General features: G+C 36.2%; 3 protein-coding genes across 3 annotated transcripts; 1 reads left to right on the top strand and 2 right to left on the bottom strand.

The window, feature by feature from the left end:
• Positions 1-1,097: 1,097 nt before the first annotated feature.
• On the bottom strand, positions 1,098-11,484 carry CBG18399 (the record flags this gene model as incomplete). The annotated part of the gene is made up of 17 exons (XM_045243707.1): positions 1,098-1,235; positions 1,600-1,784; positions 1,837-1,933; positions 1,979-2,088; positions 2,135-2,232; positions 2,279-2,550; positions 2,595-2,762; positions 2,810-3,026; positions 3,060-3,113; positions 3,473-3,635; positions 3,740-4,301; positions 5,177-5,328; positions 7,379-7,452; positions 9,347-9,406; positions 10,022-10,422; positions 10,500-10,617; positions 11,330-11,484. 17 exons carry the CDS (start codon positions 11,482-11,484, stop codon positions 1,098-1,100), a joined length of 3,024 nt encoding a protein of 1,007 aa, XP_045096473.1.
• CBG18400 lies at positions 8,493-9,080 on the top strand (the record flags this gene model as incomplete). Its single annotated transcript, XM_002642349.1, has 1 exon — positions 8,493-9,080. A coding segment is annotated over one exon (588 nt), but the record flags the coding sequence as incomplete, so codon positions are not given.
• Positions 11,485-15,192: 3,708 nt separating the features above from the next.
• On the bottom strand, positions 15,193-15,812 carry CBG26007 (the record flags this gene model as incomplete). Its single annotated transcript, XM_045243706.1, has 4 exons — positions 15,193-15,213; positions 15,271-15,378; positions 15,515-15,527; positions 15,799-15,812. 4 exons carry the CDS (start codon positions 15,810-15,812, stop codon positions 15,193-15,195), a joined length of 156 nt encoding a protein of 51 aa, XP_045100096.1.
• Between the last annotated feature and the right edge of the window lie 186 nt (positions 15,813-15,998).

The raw sequence follows: 15,998 nt of genomic DNA, 5'->3' as shown, positions 1-15,998 counted from the left end.
AAGAATTTTAGTAAAAAGCTGATTTTAAAAGATCATTGAAAACCTGAGATTATTTTTAATCTAGAGAGAATTTTTTGAAAATTGCGAATATTTGGAAGTTTGAAGTTGAAAAAACTAGGGATTCTCGAAATTTAAAAATAGGAATTCTTGAGAATTGTAAAAAATGCAATTTTTGTAAATTCGGCAGTTTGAGAAATTTAAAGTTGAAAATATTATGATTTTGGAAACTGTGAAAAATTGTAATTTTGTAAAATTGAAAAATAAAGAAAATTTTGAAAATTTGTAACAATGGAGATATTTGAAAATTTGAAAAAAATATACAAATTGAAAAATTGGGAAATTTTCAAAATTTTGTAAGCATTGTGATTTATAAAAATTCGGAAAAACTATGATTTTTCGCAAATTCAAAGAAAAATTGAGGGTTTTCGAAAATTCGAAAAAATTAGTATTTTTCGAAAAATCACAACAGTACCTAGACTTGAGGAATCGATCTCAAAGTTTCAGTAGCTTTGAATCAAACGTAAAATTATATTTCTACCATCTTTCGTGATTTCAAGATACTCATATCTAAAGATATACCCATTTTTATCAGTCCGGGTAATTATGCCACCCTGTACATCAAACTTTAACAACCAATAGAGCAGGAAACTATTTGTGACAAATCCTTGTCCTCTACCATATTTCTCCCAATCCACTTGAGAGGTCACACAAATGAATGCATGTTGTTCCTAAAAGAGCCTTCTCTCCTCCACTCTCATTTAGCTCATAAAACCGTCTGCGTCTCTTTTTCTCGGTGAAACGGAACGTATATTCTCTCAAAAATGTACCACATTTTTATTGTTTCGATCGAATTATATTCTTTTTTGCGGAGGGGGAGGAAGAATAACTAAATCGGAACTAATAAGAAAATCAAATTTATATGTAGAAGTTTTTTTGTGGAGGAGGAGTAACTGGGAACTAACCGAGAAGTATGGGGGAAGAAGAAATGGAAAGATATTTTTGAGATCTTTGAAAATTAGATTAAAATATAATAATACACATTTGGAAAAAATACCGGTAACAAGAAAAAAAAAGAAAAAAAAATCGATGATTCCACTCTATTTGAGGTGTTGCACGAGGTTCTGCAAACATTTGACATGGGTCCGTGCAGAAGAGAGAAGACGTGAACAATCGTGTCGTTCGGCCATTTCTGTAGAAGAAAGAAGAGGTAAACAAATGGGGAAAGAGATGGGTTTCTGTATTTAGAAGATTTTTTCAATTCTGGTTTTTAAAAATGATACCTTCTTTCATCTAATTTATCACTTTTTAATATCTTTTTCAGGAATTGAGATAATCGAGCTCGAAGTAAAAAGCGGTGCTTCGCCGGTTGAGCTACGTGCCGGCTGCCGACCTTCTAACTTTGAACTGGTTTATCTCTTTTCCTATGGAAGATATCAAAAATTTGTCAACTGATAAATTGTTTATCTTAATATCACCAATATTTTATCAGTTGACAAATTTTGGATATCTTTCACAGGAATCGAGATAATTGAGCACAAAGTTGACGATTTTGGTGAGCTTCTATTAGAAGAAATACAGTAACTCCAATTTTTTCAAAACCTTTTCTCCCTTACCATTAAAAAACTTGATCATATCAGTGTAGTCAAAGTTGTTGGTGATAAGGACATCATGATAATTTGTGATCGTGGCGAGACCGAAAAAGATTGAGAAGTCGTTAGTGATTCGAAGACGTTGTGCAGCCCAGATCACTTCCCAAACTTTATAAGTGCATTCGTATGAAAGTTCTGAAATAAATAATTTTGATCTGACCTTGATCTTGATAATTCTATTCTATACCTCTCTTGAAATCCAACAAGAACCATCTGAATGCAAATGACAGAGCTTGTGCGTAGTCGATGTCAGCTATCAGTCCATATATTTGAGGGTCCACAACCTGAAAACTTTCTCATAAGTTTTATAATTTGGCTAATTTATTCACCTGAATCAATGATCTCAAATTTAGGAGACACTTTGACATTCCCGGTCTCTGTGGGAATTTTCCACGTTGGCGGATCATTAGAATTGAGAAGCATTCGAGAGTAAGCGCCTCTGAAAGTCAATTTTATCACTTATCAATGCATAAAATTTCCCTTACCATCTTCAAAAGTGACCAGGAGTGGTGCAAGCAGGTCACACATTCCTTGGGTATACCCTTCTTCGAGATTTCGACGGACGTAGGTGTACATGACTCGTCTGAAATTTCCCTTTTCGAAAAATTCAAGTTTCCTGACTATCGTACCTCAAGCTCTCCAAGTTGTCTTTGTTCGAGAAGAACATCAGATTCCTATCGCATCTCTCTACATCCTTGTCTATTCTATGAAGATTTGCACGGAACAAAGAAATCAAATTCTCCCGATCATAGTGTTGAGAGCAAGTTGGCTCATTGGGATCCTCGAAAACTTCACAAGATTCTTCTCGAACTGGAGATCCAGCTCTTCGTGCTCTGGCAGCTCGGAACGCCTCCTCGTCACGTCTTCTAACTTCTGCTTCAAGAACTCTCCACTCTTCGATCTTTAAAAATTATTCATACAAACACCTCAATTTCCACTCCTTACGTCTTCCCAGTACTGTTTCGTAAACTGCTCGAATCTTCCCTCCGGATACTCATTCCACTCAAATAATCCAAGCAGATAGGGCCATGCCATTCTCCGAATCTCTTTAGAGTTCACTCCTTCAATCCCTCGCCAGTATACTCTTTTCAAAAATTCCTCCTCGTTTTCTTTCTGAAAAATTCGAATTGTCAGAGGGTTTTTTATTAGAGGGATCTTACTGTAGGTTCCGCTCGACATTGCTTCCAGAACTTCTCATCCACCGGATCACAATCATCATCACAGATTAGAGTTTTCGTGTCTACCAAATGCAACAAATGAGTTCTGATGGTTCGTAAATGACGGACATAGGTGAGCCATCCGTAAAATGCGCGAGCCATTATTTGGTTTCGCATCGATTGGCAAGCCTTGCCGATTTGGAAACTGAAAGGGGCGGAGCTCAAGAAATTAAAGGAACAGGTGCAATCTTACTTGACGATACTGTCTACATTGTCCACAATGTATGGGGAGTTCGGAAGGGAGACACTGAAAATTCGCTATATTGAGAACTTTGAACATTCTGAGATTTTTGGCTCTAGTCGGTTATTTTGGTCCTTGAATTTTTTTTGCATTTCAGAAATTCTAGGAATCTCAGAAATTCCGAAAACTTCGAAAATTTCAATAATTCAAAAACTTCCCTAAATTCAGCTTTTACAAAAAGAAAATATCAGAAAATCTAGTAAAAGTTGTTTTTCTAGAATTTGGTCTCCTATATTTTTGATTCCAAGTATTTCTATTTTTGGATATTTCCAAATTCCTGAATTTTCTAAAATTTAAATTTTGATAATCTGAATACTATAAATCCTAGTAACTAGCATTTTCCAATTTGAGTAATCCCCTCTTACCAATTATCATGCATCGGTGGAATCGGCGACGGAGCCAACGGATCCTCAATATCCTCTGGTGCCGGTTCGACTCCAGAAGTCCTAACCAACCGGAACACGTAGTCAAGCATAGCGGGATTTGCAACTGCCGTTGATCTCTTTCGTAGGCGAGGCAGAATTTTCTCTGAAATGCATTCACCTGTTCATATTGGTCCCTAGGGTGATCAGGTGGCAAAATAATTTGATAGGAAAACAAATAATCGGTTGCTATAGAAACAGAAGGAATACCTTTTGTCAAATTGGTCCATAAAGGAGGATCAAGTCGTAAAAGAGGAGCTAGACCAGTTTCCAAGGAAGAAAGGAATGCAATTGAATGTTGTCCAGCTGGTAATTGAAATGGAGCAGATTGCACACCTTCACAGTTCACAAAAGTGAGACATGTTGGAGATGATTCATCCTTCTGATGAAGATGAATGTAGATGATGTCTTGCATTTCAATGTTTATTGTATTCTTCCAGAAATTTGTGAATTCTCCATTGTTGGAGTGTCCTGAAGAGGGCTGAGAACTGGCGTGCATAAGCTGATTAGGTACCCATTTCAAGGTGAGATTCCCGTCGTAGAACTTTTGAAGTGACATGTATCCTGGAAAGTTGAGAAGTTCTTGGAATTCTTGAGTTAAAAAAAAAGGCTCACCCTTCGCAAAATCTCCTCCATTCATCGACACACAAACATTATTCTTTCCATAGAGAAGCGTCGATTTGCAGCTATGATGAAGAGAGAATACATAGTCTCGACTAACTGATCCATTGCGTTCTACCGATGCAGCTATGCTGGATACTTGACGAGTTATCTGGAAAACGGAGATGTGATTTGGAACATTTTGAATTCAAAGAATTCAAAGTTAAAGTAGAGGTTACAGTAAAAGCTGTAATAGAAGTGTACCCACACGGTCAAGATTGAGCTTAGTTATCTCAGTTTCTATGCAAGTTATCGAAAATTAGTCACATGACCAAAAAAAATTTCTGATATTCTGATGAACAATTTATCAATCGACAAGTTTTTTATATCTTTGACAGGAATCTAGATAAATTGGCTCAAAATTACAAGCTAGAAAACCCTTCTATTACAAGTTTTTTTCTTAAGCGGCACTTTTTTGATTAGTCTGAAAGTTTCAAAAAAAAACTTTGAATTAACCTTTGTAATTTAAAATTTTTGATATCTGGTACAAAAAAATAGAGCTGTGAGTGGGTAACGCCGGCTGCCGTGGCCAAAGGTCTCACAACGAAAACTATCGTAACCTGAAAATTATTTTATTTTCGGGATTTGATGTCTCGAAAAAAAAATGTTTACCGACTTATATTTGAAAAAATAAGAAATCTCGACAAAAAGCAGTGAAAAACGAGAAAATATTAACGAAAAAATCACTATTTTCAGGTTACGGTAGTTGTCGTTGTGGGACCCTCGGCAACGGCCACCGGCATTTCTCTTCCACAGCTCCGTTTTTTTGTACCAGAACAATATACCAGAAACCCTTCTGGCTTGATTCAAAACTCTTTGGAACGACTCAATGGAAACTTCCGGAAAAACTGTAATATCTACAGTATCTCCCAAATCTAAACCAAAAAAAAAATGTGTACAATTTTTTTTAGTCAGTTTATGTAGTCTTTATCTTTGGAATAATTCATATAAATTTCAAAAACATAAAAATGACAATAAAAAACCAACCGATAATGGGGGCCTTGAACCACCGACTCCAGAAGTCGATCCAGAATTTTCTCCATTTCTAGCTCTAAATGCTCCTTCGACCAACTCTTCAGCAGTTGCTTCTTTCTGAGTTCGGCTGCTCATTCTTCGATATGTTACCATACACGGAGCCACTGCAAAAACAAGAAAATCTGAATTTTGTTTTCTGATTTCGTAAAATGAAGGGTTTCGGTTTTAGCAAATCCTCCTCCTTCGTCGAAATTTTTCGCCAGCAAAACAAGAAAAAATTTAAATGCAAAACTAGTTGGATTTTGGGGGGAGGAAAGGAAATGAAGAAATGAGCAGCAGCAGAACAAGCGCCTCTATTTTGCTCATCATCTCGCACGAATTCTAGAAAAGAAAAGCAAAATGAAAAAAAAAGAAGAAGAAGGGAATCGATCTATATAGATATGGAGATGTATATATATATAGATGCTAAAAGGGGCAATATTCATTAGTGAGTATATGTATAATAGAAGAAGAGAAGCAGATGAGAAGAAGAATTCTTTCTGTGAAGGATTCTGCTTCTCTCCATTAGAAGAGAGAAACAAGAGAAGTAGAAAAGAAAACTCGATTAGTCTGTAAACAGACGGAGCAGCGGCAGATGAGGCTCCTCTTTTTTCAAATTAACTTAAAAACTGATGAGCACTATTCTGGAAAAAATAGGATGGGAAGAAGGGTTGAGCAAACATTATCTTTGTAGGATTGGGAAATCTAAAGTTACCGTAAAACCTGTATTAGAAGGGCCCCTCTGAGAAGTCTTGGAAAACTAAAAGAGTTCCTGTGATAGAAGAACCCCTCAAAAATCAGGTTGTTTGAATTTTAAAATTTCACTGAAATTAAAAAAAATATTTTTTGCTCCAAAACCTTCTCATTATCGGTGAAATTGGTGAATTTTCATTCACTTTGAACTAGAAATTGAAAGATTTCTTCTTGACAATTTTTGGAAAAAATGACTGGAAAAGTATAAGGGGCCCCCATGGTTAAAGGACCCCTGTAATAGAAGAACCGGACATTTTAACACAGGTTTTACGGTAATAGTGAAGAAAATCTTTAAAAAAACACTGACTGAAAAAGTACTAACTAACAAAAAACAGAATCTTCTGAAAATCCAAAAAACCAGAAAATTCCAAATCTAAATCCTTATCAACAGAATGATGTTTTTATGAACTTTGAGTTTTTATAAGGATTCTTATTCTGGAAGTTTCAGCTTAATGACGTCATTCTTAAGGATGAGCAATTTTCAGATATTTTCAGAAAAGGACAACTTCGCGTCATTGAGAGTTGCGAATTAGAAAAAATGTGCGATTGAGAGAGAGAGAGAGAGAGAGAGAGAGAGAGAGAGAGAAAAGAGAGACAACAGAGACACAGAACTCTAAGAAAGAATTTTTTGGCTGCCTGAAAACTTTTCCATGACCTAATTCTTCTATATCCAACCCAAAAGGTCATTATTTTTTCAAAAAGCCGGAATAGCAATAAAAATGGAAGTGAGCAGTTTTTTTTCGTTTCCAAAACCACGACGGGAAGGACGTAATTCTCTATTTATGAGCATTTTCACACGGTGGTGGTTTGTTTTGTCTTTCGTTTCTCTGTCGGGAAAAAAAACGATTGGGTGTGAACAAATTTGCATTTTTTCGTTCGATGTTTGATGCGCTCTTCTCTTTTAGCAAGTCTTTTAGCAAGTGAGATGTCAAATTAGGAGAAAAAAGTTCAAAGACCGGATGTACGTCTTCATGTCGATCCATATAATAATAAATGTCACATAAATCACGTGAATGACGGAAGGAAAGCATTTTTTCCTCTGCTCGCCTTTTTTTGCTCTTATTTTACCAGGCAGTGACTCAGGAGAGAGAGAGAGAGAGAGAGAGAGAGAAAAGAGAGACAACAGAGACACAGAGACAGAATTACATGGAGCCGTGGAAAATGAGGGGCTCTTTTCTGGTGCAGCTCAGGCTTCATCTTCTCGTTTGGATTCATGCTTTCTTCTTTTTCTTTTTTTTTCTTTTCCGTGTTTTCTCTCTTTACTTCTACGTCTTCTCTATCTCTTCTCATGTTTTCTACTTATTTGGTCCTCTACGCCATCTTCAACGAAGAAAAGATAAAAGAAGAAGAGAAACTAATCAAGAATTAGTGAGCAAAAAAAAACCAGAAACTTTTTTTCGAGAAACTTTTTGAGTGACTTACAAAGAAGTGTGGCTACTAATCGTCCTTTGACTGGATCCATAAGAAGGGCGGTGCTATCGTAATAGCGACGTACGCTGGAAAGAAAAAAAATCATAGTTGTATAGGAATTTTTTGTAGTTTTTGTTGGTGTCTGGGGAATGAAATTTTTGTGAAAATGGCATAAATATGCTTGGAATTATGAATTTTTGAGTCAAATTTTTATAGCGTTCGAAGAACAATCACATGACAGCTCAATTATCTTATTGACTGTCGAAGATATTAAAAAATTACCAGCTGATAAATTGTGTATCATAATATGACAAACATTTTATCAGTTGACACATTTTTGATATCTTTCATAGGAGCTGAGAAAAATTAGCTTCAACTTGACATAGAGGGGACCCTTATATTACAGGTTTAACTGTATTTTGAAGTTTTTGGGATAATTCGTTCAGGTGAAATATATCAACTGGAACTCAAAATATTAAAATTTTTGTTAATAGCACTGCGGCTGTACTGTACTATGCCGTACAAAATATATCATAGTGAAAGTTTTCGGTGGAAAAAAGTCATCTTTAGCGTCGTAAAAAAGTATTTCAGAACTTTTACCCTGAAAAGTTCAGATTATACCAGACATAAGAAGATATCAGTTTTTTTAATTGAGAGCATTTTTGTCGAATTCTATTCTAATGAGATATGCCGTTTGTAACCAAACAAGTGCTGAAAATGCACTGGAGAAAGAGTTGCCACACGTTGAAGCTCCATGTTTCGCTCAGTTGAATTTGCAGAAAAAAGTTGCTAATTCCAAAACTGGAGACCTGTTTTTCTTTAGTATGCACGGAGGGTCACAAACAAATTGGAAAATCAGGACTTCTTTTTTAGGGACCAAAACTAACTATTTATCCACTGAAATAGTCAAAACATGCTATCGTTTTGTTTGGTACTGTTTTTCCTTTCGGACTAATTAAAATTAAATAATACAGGGTGGCCGATAAGTATAGGACGCTCGCTTTCAGCGTTCCCTGGCACGGTGCCAAGGGATATTTTCGAAAAATTTCGAAACTTTACGAAAGTCCAGAGACTATATAAGTAAGCTTCTCAGTCATTTGTTCTCACTTCTCCATATCGCCGAGCTATGAAAAGTTCTCCTCATCGTCCTTCCATTGAACTCTTGTTCAAGAGAGGCCTCGGAAGTGCTGAGATCGCTCGACGCCTTCAAATTTCGTCTTCGACGGTTCGAAACGTTGTCGCTGCTATCAAAAAGCGAGGAGATGCTTCTGAAGTAAAAAAAAGCGGACGTCCACGTTCTGTCAACACCCGGAATACTCGTGCAATCATCAAGAAACGGATCATTCGAAATGATGGATTGAGTCTCAATAGGATGGCGTCACAGCTTGGAATTGCCCGATCCACTGTCCAATCGATTGTCAAGAACGACTTGAAGCTCAAAAGTTACAAACTACGTCGTGGACAGTACCTCTCGGACAAATCGAAAGCGATGCGACTCGAAAAATGCCGAAAATTACTCCAGCACTTTCAAGTGCGCCGCGTCTCTGACGTTATCTGGACAGACGAGAAGATCTTCACTATTGAACCTCTTCTCAACCGTCAAAACCAAGACAGTTATTGTCAAAGGATGACAGCATGTCTCCGAAACGTCGTCTTGCCCATAACCGCCTTTTCCCGAAAAGTGTCATGGTTTGGGCCGGTATCACGGCAACCGGTAAAACTCCGTTGGTTTTCATTGAAAGAAATGTGAAAATCAACTCGGAGGTGTACCAAAAGATTGTGTTGATGGATAATTTGTTACCCTGGGTCACTCAGCACTTTGCTGGTGGTCCATTTATCCTTCAACAAGACTGGGCACCGTCCCATGGCTCGAGATCGACATTGGCCGTCTTGGAGGCGCATTTCCCTGGATTCCTGGACAAGAACTTGTGGCCTGCTTCCAGCCCGGATCTCAATCCGATGGATTTCAGCGTTTGGGGCATGTTGGAAGGGAAGATCGCGGGAAAAGTTTTTGCTACTGTCGATGACTTGAAGGCCGCTCTCGAGGTAGCATGGGCTTCGATCGACGACGGATACCTGCGGCGCACTGTCAATTCGGTGAAGAAACGTTTGAGAGCCTGTGTCAAAGCTCGTGGATCCAACTTCGAATTTCTCTTGTAAAATCAAATTTTCTGCTTATTTTTTGTTGTTTAATAAAGGTTGTTCTCGAAAAATCCTCAAATTGAAAAAATGGGAGCACTTTCAAAACGTCCTATACTTATCGGCCACCCTGTAGTTCTATCAAAGTTATAATTATGGAAAAGTACAAATCCAGACGATTACGACTACCGTAAAACCTGTAATAGAAGGACCCCACAATGTCAAACTTGAGCTGGTTTTTCTTGGTTCTCTAAAAAGCTATCAAAAAAGTGTCAACTGACAAAACACTTGCGATATTATGATAAACAATTTATCAGCTGACAACTTTTTGATACCTTTGACAGGAACCTAGATAAACTGGCTCAAAGTTGACAGTGTGGGGACGCGTTTACAGGCTCGAGGAAAATGGAAAATGTTCCAAATAACTTTTTGAACCGTACTGTACAACCTATAGCAAAAATGCACGAATCTAAACAATACTAGCCTTTCGAAGCAGTCGTTTCTATGATTCCTCACCTTTTAGAGTCAATAAAATGATTGATAATAATGGGCAGTGATTTCATATACAACGCCTCGCGAATCCATATTAAATGCACCGGAATTACACTCGTATGATGCTCTTCAATCGTTTTTGTCTGATCCAAAACCTGTTGTGCCGACCCGTTTGATTTGGCAATTATTTGAAGAAGTGACATTGATGACGGACTGTTAAAAAGAGTTAGAAGACGTCGACGAAGACCATCCATGAGGCAAGCGTCGACGGCGACTGAAATAAACTGAATTAAGCATTTGGATTTTTTGAATTTCAGAATTCCAGAATGTTTCCTAATTGTATACTCACCACAAAGAGAAGTGACATATGGCGAATTGAGATTCAGATAGTTTTTTGCACCATGCTCTGCCATAATGTTTTTGATCTGAAAATTAGTTTTTTCTGAAAACCATTTTAGGATGTTTTTCAAAATTATTTTTCAAAAAGAAAAAAAAGTAGAACCTCAATTTTGAGTTTGGTCAGCAAAACTTCCTTGTGTTGCGTGGGCACATCGGGTTCTGATTCCTCAACAGCACACACACTTCCGTTTCTTGTCACTCGTTCGCACCCCTCATCGTGTCTGAAATGTTCATGTTCTCAAAAAGATGATGTTTGTTGATTGGGTTGGAGAAACTTTAATAATAAGGTACATGGGTCGAGTCTTATGAACCTTATCACATGTGATTGGTGATTTAAAGATAGGGTAATTGAAAATTCTATAATTCATATTGGAAGGTTTAGATGCATCGGAGAATGCTTTATGTTCGGATGTTTTAAACTTTTTTATGACAAAATTACATTTATTGTCGCTACAGTTACTGTAAAACCTGTAATGGAAGGGCTTCAACACTGTAATGTTTGAGCTCAATTATCTCATTTCCTGTGGAAGATTTCAAAATTTTGTTAACTGATAAACTATTGGTGAAATCATGATAAACAATTTGTCGGTTGACAACTGTTTGATATCTTTAACAGAAACCGAGATAATTGAGCTCAAAGTTGAAAATTAGAAGAGGCGGGCGTTCTATTGGAGTGTTTACGGTATTCAGGGAAAGTTACCTTGAAAATTGAAAAAAAAAACGTTTTTTAAACAGTTTTTAGGACAAAATTGAATTCATTGTGTCCTACAGTTATTCAGATGCGCTTAAAACTGATAAAAGAGTTATCAACATTATCCTTAACTACAAATTGTCTGTTCCAGTTTGTTTCAGTTGAGCCTATGTTTTAGGAGTTGGTTTTTTACTACTCCTGAGTTTGGCATCTTCTAATTCATTCAAAAAACTTCAACTCACTTCTCCACCCAAAGATCCGTTTTATAATTGTTGTTATCACTTAATCCATTGATCCAATCCACCACAGATGATCGTCTCCCATCAGTTGATCTTCTCTCCAGTGTTGGTTTCTTCGCCTTCCACACATCCGCCGACGAGTGTCGAAACATTTGCATTTTGATGTTTCTTCTTCTGTTCCTGTTGTTGGTAGAAAATTATAGAGAAAAGAAAGACGGAGGTGTGTATATGGGAAAAAGGGCGGAAAATTCACTCCTACTCCCAAAAAATGGATAATTGGGGTGTTCGATGGAGAGAGAACGACATCAACTAAGGAAGAGAAGACTGGGCGGAGAAGAAGAAGAAGGAAAATCATCATTTATATCTCAGACAAATGCTCAGCGACAGGAGTGGAGAGAACAGGAAAAAGACAGGATGAGTCAGAAAAAAAGCATAAAGAAAAGGGGACAGAAGTTTATAACAAAACAGAGAGAATGCGGAAGAACTAGGGCAGAACGGAGAGGAACCTTGTGTTTCAGAAATTAGTCACAAATTGGACACAATTCGATTATTATGGCTCAAAGAGTTCATAACTGTGAAAACAACTCCATAACTGTGAAAAATAATGATTTCAGAGTTACAGAATTTTCAGAATTTTAGAATTTCAAATCTTAAAAAAGATCTCCTCTTAGAATCTTAGAATCTTAGAATCTTAGAACCTTTCGACCTTAGAATCTCAGAACATCAGAATCTCAGAATCTCATAATTTCAGAATTTCAGAAATACAGAATTCCAGAATTTCAGAATCTCTGAATCTCTGAATTTCAGAATTTCAAAATTTCAGAACTTCAGAACTTCAGAATTTCAGAAAGTTTGGAAAACCAGAAATTCGAAAGTTCCAAAGTTTAAAATTTTTTTAAAATTCCTCATTTTCAGGAAAATTCCAAAAAACTCCGAAAAAAAATTGCAAAAAGATGTCTTTGAATTCGGTTTGTTAAATTTTCCAAAAAAGGAAAATTTGAAAATTGGTAAAAACATCCATTTTCATTTTTCCAACCATTAGTCTTGATTTCCATTTTTTGAAAAATAACCAAACAGGATCAAATTTCAAATTTCAATTTTCCAATTTCCAGAGCATCTTTTTAAAAAATGATCCTGAAGGGCTAGAAGCTCAAAAGAAAACATTTCAAAAAAAAGATAGCCACCATCTTCTAAAAAATTGGAAATGAAATCGACATGAATATTCAGTAGTTTTTAGAGAGACTGAGCAATGGAAGAAGAAGCGAAAGACCATTCATCGTAGATCGCAAAAAGGGAAAAGGAAGAAAAAAGAGAAAGAGATACATAATTAAAATGAACTACCTTCGACAAAAACGATGTCTAGTTCTGGCGGCTCTCAGGGCAATCAAATTTGTTTTTCGATTTGTTTTTTTCTTTTCGTGAGATTTTTTAAGGAAAAAAGTGTTTGAGAAACGAAGATGATGGGTTCCACTTGTTTCGGTAAGAATATAAAATTTAAAAGAAAATTTGGAAAATCATTCAAGCGAAAAAAAAGTAAGGAAAATATTTTTTGAGCTGAAAAACAGAAGGACAGAGGAGTTGAAAAGTAGGAGGAACATGGAAAAAAGACAACATGTTTTTAGGACACTTGGACGCGTTAAGATGGAACGAATGGGAATTTCGAATGACTGGAAACTATGAAAAAATGAGCTTTTTCTTGGGTCGGGAGGTCAGAAATCGAAATTGTGGTCTTATTCTTTAAAGTTGAAGCTATCTAAAGATGCGAAATACAACATTTCAATACTTTGCTGAAAATTAATAAAACTTAAATTTTCAAATATGATTTTTCAAGAGCTTAAAAATAATCTTCCACAACCCAAAGTTTGATGAAATTTGAAATTTCGTCGGTCCCAAAGTTGTAAAATTGGATAATCAAACAAAGCTAGGCTTGCATAGGCGCATGTTGAAGATTCTATTAGGAGCCAAAACAGATCAATTTATAGTCAATAAGGAAATAGACATAGAGTGTGTATTTACCGTATTTCCTCTAAAAGCAATTCACCAAAACCGTCAACTTGAGCTCAATTATCCCGAATCCTATTAGAGATATCAGAAATTTGTTGACTGATAAATTGCTTATCATAATATCACCAATATTGTATCAGTTGAAAAAATTTTGATATCTTTGACAGGAATCGAGATAATTGATCACCAAGTTGACGGTATGGGTGAGCTTCTATTAGAGGAAACACGGCAGTTAGTGTTGCTCCCATTTAGTTGAAAACAAAAAATTTGAAATTCTCACGCCAAGAGCTTCAAAATGAGTATATATGTATGTACCAGCAAGCTGGTGCGCCTACGGCGCGATTTGATCTATTTCTTTAGTGTTTGCCGCGCCTCCGGCGCTTCAAACAGCTGGAATTAATCTGTTTCTTTTACTGTCCGTCGAAAAAGACGCAACTTCATTTCTTTATTATAAGAATGATCGTTGCCCATTACACATTTTTTTGTAATTCGGAAACCTTGAAAATGCCTACTTGCTCTGTAATTCGTTTTTAGCTTTTGCAAACGGAATACTGTAATCTAATTCATAACAAACAAAATTTGCATTTGGAATTCTCATTTAATCCTCTTCCCATATGCATTCCTCCAAATCCCAAATTATTTCAAACTATTCTATTCTACTCTAATAAATGTCATTCTTGATCTGCCATCAATCCACTATTGAACATTTTAATACGCTCCAATGACTCCAAGAAGAAACCTCATAAAAATGTCAGGCACCGAACTGAAAGGATTCGTTGGATTAGAAGAAAAAGAAGAAGAAGAAGAAGCACTCAGAAGTCACACTTGACTCCGTTTAATGTGTTCAATGTTCCAGAAAAACGATTTAGTGACTGAGACACGTCATCTATTGACTTCCGGTTTCAATTTTTTGAGGGCTCGATTTTTGTAAAAGTGGGTCTGGGAAAAGATGGTGGTGCACAATTACCCGGACTGAGGAAAACGGGTATATCTTTGGACATAAGTGTCTTGGAAGCTAGAAAATTGGTAGAAATATAATCTTACGTTTGATTCAAAGCTACTGAAATTTTGAAAGCGATTCCTTAAGTCCAGGCATTGTTATGATTGTTCAAAGATGAACGGTGCTATGTTTCTTGTGATTTTCAAGAGATAAAGCAACTTTGACAAGCGATAACTCAGCTCAAAATTGATCAAAATATTTGAAACTTGACCAGTTTACTGATGAATTTTTCAATTTTTGCACCTTATATTTAAGCCCAGTACAACGCTTCCCTCAAGTTTTATGAAAGTACAAACTTGAGCCCGGGTAATTATGCGCCACCCTGTAGGTCATTCATTAGATGAAGTCGTGCGAATTCAAAATGCAAATTTTTAAAAATGTGTTTGAAAATTCTTATAATTTGAGTAAGAAACTCCGTTTTCGTAGTTGACAGTATCTGTGTAGCATTGCAATGAAAAAAGTTATGACTCCTTGAAAATATAGAAAATTTGAGGATTGTGGTTTTCGCCAGAAAAAAAACCTTGGATTTTTTTTATTTTTCCCAACGAATGTTTTTCTACATAAAGCTAAAAGATCCTATGGTTTTGAAAACTACATGAAAATTTGAATTATTTTGTTAACTTTAAAAATAACGATAGTTTTCTGTTTGATTTTTTTCTAAACTTCTGAAATTCCAGGCCTAGATTTGTTGGTACTTTAAAAAATCGACAATTAAAATTAACTTGAGAAGCGAGCAAAGGGAGAACAGACTGAACCTTGGATTAACTGATTCCACAGAGCCAGGGCCGAAGGCCCTGCATCTGACTCCACCTAATTGCGCGGCATAGCCGCGCCTGGCGGAGTCGGCCGTAGGCCGAGGACGCTAGTCGACAATAAAAGTTAACTTGAGAAGCAGAAAAACAAACTAAAGAAATGTTTGTTATTGCAATAAAAAAGGCGCAGAGGGATGAAAAATGGAAGGAAAAAGAAAAACATGGTGGCCGATGAATGATGTGAGAATGAAGAGTACAAGAAAAAAAGAAAAACAGATTCTGAAGAGAACGGAAGACTCTACAGGATTAATCAGAAGACGAACTGAATAGGGATTTAAACAAATAATAAAAAAGGGATAAGAAAAATATTTTAAAAGAAAAAATGGATAAGTTCATGTTGGGTAACAACTGCTCAAAATCTAATAAATGCACCTGTTCTCTTTTTCTTTTTTTTTTCATTCTCAACCAACTACTCAGCTGTTTTCCACTTATTCTTCGATCAACCAACATTGAATGGGGAGTTTTTGAGTGAGTCATTTAGGAAAAAATGAGAAAAAAATATTCTAAGAAAACTTTTGTGTCCAGGCTCATCCATTAGTTCTTGGAAGATTTGAAAAGAAGACGCAATAAAGGAAAAAAAAAGAGAATATTCGAGATGACTGCTTAAAGGTGGTGTACGGTGAAAACTTTTATTGCATCAATATGTGCAGAAATGCATGTAGATTGACATAAAAATAAAGAAAAAATTCAAAAAAAATTCCTTCATCGAGAAAAACGCATCGAAAAATACGCTGAAAGCCCTTAGGGACGAGGTTTTTTCAAGGCCGCCCGGCGAGTAAAAGCGCGCGAATTCAAACTTTTAAAATTTTTTCGCTCGTTTTCACTGTTTTTTCAAATTTTCCGATGTATCTGGAAG

Source organism: Caenorhabditis briggsae (assembly GCF_000004555.2).
Source record: "Caenorhabditis briggsae complete genome, chrIII, whole genome shotgun sequence".
Taxonomy (NCBI): domain Eukaryota; kingdom Metazoa; phylum Nematoda; class Chromadorea; order Rhabditida; family Rhabditidae; genus Caenorhabditis; species Caenorhabditis briggsae.
The sequence above is the reverse complement of the archived record's forward strand: the minus strand, read 5'-3'. Positions and strand labels throughout refer to the sequence as shown.